The sequence below is a fragment of the Gossypium raimondii genome, chromosome 12, assembly GCF_025698545.1.
Source record: "Gossypium raimondii isolate GPD5lz chromosome 12, ASM2569854v1, whole genome shotgun sequence".
NCBI lineage: Eukaryota > Viridiplantae > Streptophyta > Magnoliopsida > Malvales > Malvaceae > Gossypium > Gossypium raimondii.
The window spans coordinates 37,796,918-37,802,030 of NC_068576.1; the positions used below are offsets into that span (position 1 = coordinate 37,796,918).

At 33.2% G+C, this 5,113-nt stretch overlaps 1 protein-coding gene across 1 annotated transcript; it reads left to right on the plus strand.

The window, feature by feature from the left end:
* Positions 1-265: 265 nt before the first annotated feature.
* Positions 266-970, plus strand: LOC105762441 (probable L-gulonolactone oxidase 6). The gene has a single exon (XM_012580245.2). The coding sequence runs from the start codon at positions 266-268 to the stop codon at positions 968-970; it is 705 nt and encodes a 234-aa protein (XP_012435699.1).
* Positions 971-5,113: the final 4,143 nt, after the last annotated feature.

Here is a 5,113-nt window from a genome sequence, read left to right on the forward strand (position 1 = left end):
TGTTTCAACCGTATAAATAAAACACGCAATTTAGAAAATGAAAGGCAACAAATTCAGGAATGCAATTCCTTTAAAAAAACCAACTGATGACACCTTACCATTAACTAAAACAAAAATATAGTAAATAATTATTAAATAAATGCTGCTACATAATGAAGACATACTTGTGAGAAGCAACTTTCTACCATACACAACTATATATAAAGGTGTGTATTTGAAAATAAATGGATCAAGCAATTGTATAGCCAACAAGTTTCCATCAACCATGCCAATTATACCAGTGTTGTATTCAAACAAGCTCAATGCGCTTGTCCTGTTGAAATGCCTCTTTCTATTAGTTGTTTTGGTGGGTTGCAGTCCTCCAGGGGAGCCTGTCAAATGTTCCACGAAAGATTCGAACTGCACCGTCACGAACTCCTACGGCGCATTCCCCGACCGAACCGTTTGCCGAGCAGGGAATGTGGTTTACCCGACATCGGAACAAGAGCTGGTTTTCATCGTATCGGCGGCAACTGAAGCCCAAAGGAAAATGAAAGTAGTGACACATTTCTCTCACAGCATTCCCAAGTTAGTCTGCCCGGACGGCCAAGACGGGTTGCTTATTAGCACGAAGAACCTTAACCGTGTGGTGAAAATCAACCTGGCGGCAATGACGATGACTGTGGAGAGCGGTGTCACGTTGAGACAACTGATTAATGAAGCAGCCAAGGCTGGCTTGGCATTGCCTTATGCACCGTATTGGTGGGGACTGACCATTGGAGGGCTTTTAGGTACAGAAGCTCATGGGAGCTCGTTGTGGGAGAAAGGGAGCTCCGTTCATGATTATGTAGTGGAGATGAGAATTGTAAGCCCCGCAAATGCTGAAGATGGATATGCTAACCTGTGGGTGTTAAATGAAAGTGACAAAGATCTCGATGCAGCTAAGGTTTCACTTGGAGTTCTTGGGGTAATCTCACAGCCTCACAGGTAACTCTCACTGTCTCACAGCTCCCTTTCTCCATTTGCCATTATTCTGTTTGGGATGATATGATTGTGAACTGATTGTTCGATCATACGAGTAAACTATATTCTATCGATGAAAGCTGGAAATTCAGGATTCAAGAAACCATCCACCTTAGCTCTCACCTATTGTTCTTGCCCATAATGGTAGTGATGCAGTGTCAAGGGAGCCGGTCCCGCTTAGTTTTGTCAAAGGAATTTTTTTTGATTTGTTTTTTTTAGTGTCAAAAGGAATATTTTTGTCTTATGAATAACTGAATAAATTTATTATTACTTAAATTCATAGTTACTATTTACTTGATCCTCTAAATTATACGTGTTAAAAAAGCATAAAGTTAGTTATGGGAGGTGGATTCAAAATTTAAAAGAGTTTGAATAAAAATGTTAGAATTAGAAAATATGTTTGGATTAAAAAGAAGAGTGTGCTTTGGAAGGATTGTGTGTTTGTTCTCAAGATGTTCATTGTGCTCCAAGCAAAGACTATTTGTATAAGCCTGGGAAAATTTTTTTAGATACACTAAGAATTAGAGCGAAACGATATATACACTACTCTTTTAAACCACATGGTTAAAATAATTATTACGAATAAAAGGAAAGGTTATACAAAAAATAGTTAGCAACTTTTTCCATTTTTTTCTTCAAAGGAGATACCTAAAATTTTATTCTATTTATATCACTTTAAATCTAACGGTTAACTCTAGTTAAAAAAAAAAAAAACTAAACCAATCAAATCATAAACGTAATATTTTTATTTAAATGCTCGCCAAATTTTGAATACCATACAAATCCAACATTTTTAGCAAATAATCTCTGAAATCAATGTGTGAAATCAAAAACCCAAATACAAAAATCATATAAAACAACTTGTCATGACCTCAAAATGGAGAAAACAAAAATCTCCATAATCTTATCTTTTCTATATTAAGAACTCAAAAGAGGGTATCGACTACAATGCGATCCCCATGTGACCCAAAATTTTAGCCATTGGATCTGATGCAATCATTTATGAACCTAAAACTTGAAATAACTTGTTACCACAATATTAAAAACACTACACGTTAAATTGCTTTGGGCAATGAACATGCAAAGAAGTTTTAGTGACATGCGTGAGGCACTTCCTCCACTGTTTTTAGAATTAAATTGAATTGGTTGGTCGGAGCATTTGGATCGAGAATTGGTAAGGTATTGATTTAGATTAAGGGGTTAGATCAATTGACTCGCAAATCAATTGAACCGATTAAACTAATCAGTTAAATCGGTTGAATTGTTGGTTGAATAGATTTTTTAATTTTTTTAATAATTTATTTAATTGAATCAAACAATCAGGCTCAAAAACTAATGGTCTAACCCATTCACCCATTGGTCTAATTATAAAAACCTTGACTTTAGCAAATGATAAACTCTTTTCGGTGGGCTCGAGTTCAAGTGAGAACAAAGGTATTCGTTTGGCATCTTAGGACAAACTTTGTATCCCAAAGAAGCTAGTCGGACTGCACTTTCGTAATCTTTACCTTGGCATTTCTTTGTAAGCAAGTTTGGCAGGTAATTAATTAGCATGGTCCGTTGCCTTTTCTTTTCTTTCTTTCTTTTTTTTACATTATTTTAATTTTGAACCTTATGCTATACTGAAACTTGAGATTTCGAATAGTTAGTTTAAATGGTTAATATTGTTAACTATTTCAATCAAAATTTTGATGTCAATTTTTCTTTAAAATACTATTCCAAGAAAAAATTTATTTTATCATGATGATTTGAATAGGTGTTTTTAGGGAAATATCCTAATCAATATTTTCAACGCTATTTTTATTGTTACATGACTACCAAGCAATTTTTTAAAATTTCAAAATGTTACACTGGAGAATTTAATAAAACAATTTTAATGGTGGTAACAACTTGGCCTAAATTTTTAATCTGAAAAGTAGAACTAAATTCCTAAAAATAAAAATTAGGGCTAAATTCTAAATGTACGAAATGTATAAAGGACTTAGAGAGTATTTTAACTTCAAATTTTTACTATATAATTTGAAACAAACAAATAAACCCAACGTGAAGTGTGGGTTGAGAATCATACTAATATATCTTAATTCATGAACCCATTTAGTATTAACTTTAATAGTTAGCAAATTTGTTTCTATTACAACACAAAAGTTGAGGATGTAGATTGTCATGAAGATTCACATCATGGGGGTGCATAGAGCTATAAGGATGAGGGCAGTTCACACTATGGAAGGTTTGAAGACCCGCTAGATTTGGAAATTTAAGGATATTGCGAGGAGGAGTTTTGGTTGAATAGGATTGTTGGTGTTCTCTTGTCCCTTTACCCTAGAGTTAAAAGGATATTTATAGAGAGAAGTATGTTGGGCATAGGCCTCAATCATCTAGTATGTATGCTCTGATAGAGTGGTGGATGCCAATTTAAGGCGTTGTTGGAGTCAATTTGAAGGGACTAGATGAGGAGTTTGTCAAATGTGATGGATTGATGAGTGTTGTCAGGGGTCCTTCCCGATATATCTTCTGTAGATTTTATGTGCCTACTAAGTATGACATTTAGGCAAAGGTGTGACACTAAGTGTAACAGCCTATTTTTTAATGGTGTCAAAAACGGTAGTTTCAAAATCTCATTTCCGACAAGTGAGTCCGTAAATATTATTATTTAATATTTACGAGGTTAGTATAAAGTTTAATTAAATTTTGGTTCTTTAATTTTGTCAATTGGATATTTAATTAAGGTATAAGGACTAAAGCTGTAAAAGTGATTAAAGTTAATCACTATGAATTTTTAATTAATTAAAGGATCAATTGAGCAATTGAAGCCTTCCAATTATGTTAAACGATAGTGGGGATGAGTTGTAAACCATCAGAAGTATTAATTAAGCTTAAGTTTAGTTAATTATAGGTTAATTAAGTTAATTATAATTAATTAATAAACTAATTAAAATGTATAAGCCAAACTAAAATAAATAAAAATCATTTCTCTTCATCTTTCTTCTTCGAAAGAACTAGGGTTTCAAACATTTTAATCTTTAGTCATTTGATTGGTAAGCAATCTCAAGTTTGTTTCTTGTAATTTCTCTTCATCTTTCTTCTCCGGAAGAATTAGGGTTTCAAGCGTCGTGATGTCATTTTGAAATTTTAAAAATGTTGCAATTTCATCTTAATGCGGTTTCAGGTTAATTTTTTAGCATTCGTAGGCTTGTATAAAACCCGAGAAAGGTTGTATATGGTGATTATGAATTAAAATGGCTACGATTGTATGATTTATGTTTAATTTGAATGTTAGTTTTTTGTAGTTCCCCCGACAACGACTGTAATATATAGTAACTGGGACCTGACGATCGGGTCAAGCGAGGAGTGTTACAACAAGCCTATTTAGTGAAGCAATGGCGAGGTTGTGTTGCCAGCTCATTAGGGATGATTATTCTGATGAGAAAGCCTTAGGTAGAAGTATAACAATATCCAAAAATGTCTTTTCTCACCTAAAAAAGTGTTTTATTTCATTTTATTTTATTTTTTAATATTTTATAACCAATGCAAGTTGCAAGCATCCAAAGTCCTTGGAAGATTATCTAATGTCAAAGCACTACACTAAGGTTCAAATCCAATTAAATAAGTCAAAAAATTTTTGGTTTCGCAAAATTATTGGAAATAAGGATAAATAGTTTTAAAATTATTTTAAACACTTTAGTAGTGTTAAAATTGCCTTTTAATTTTTCCAAATCTATATCTATATATATTATAACACTAGTTCCTAGCCTATAAGAGAAATAAAGAGGGGAATTAGGAATTAATAAAGGCAAAATGGACAAATTGTCAACACTCTTTTGTTATGAATAAAGTCATTATGAGATCGTTAATTGAAAAGCAGAAGTTTTTATATTATATCAATTTAGAACTTTCATTTTTCATTAAAAATTTAATTTTCATTTTTGTACAGCCCAATATATTGCCCGGGCCCACTACCCAAAATTTCAGTACCAAACCCACTTAATCTAAAAACCTCAGCCCATTCCCAATAGACCTAAAACCCAATACAACATAACCCATAAACACCCCAACCCAAAAACAGACCTTAAACAAAACCAAATTTGCACCCAAACCCGAAGCCCAAACAGGC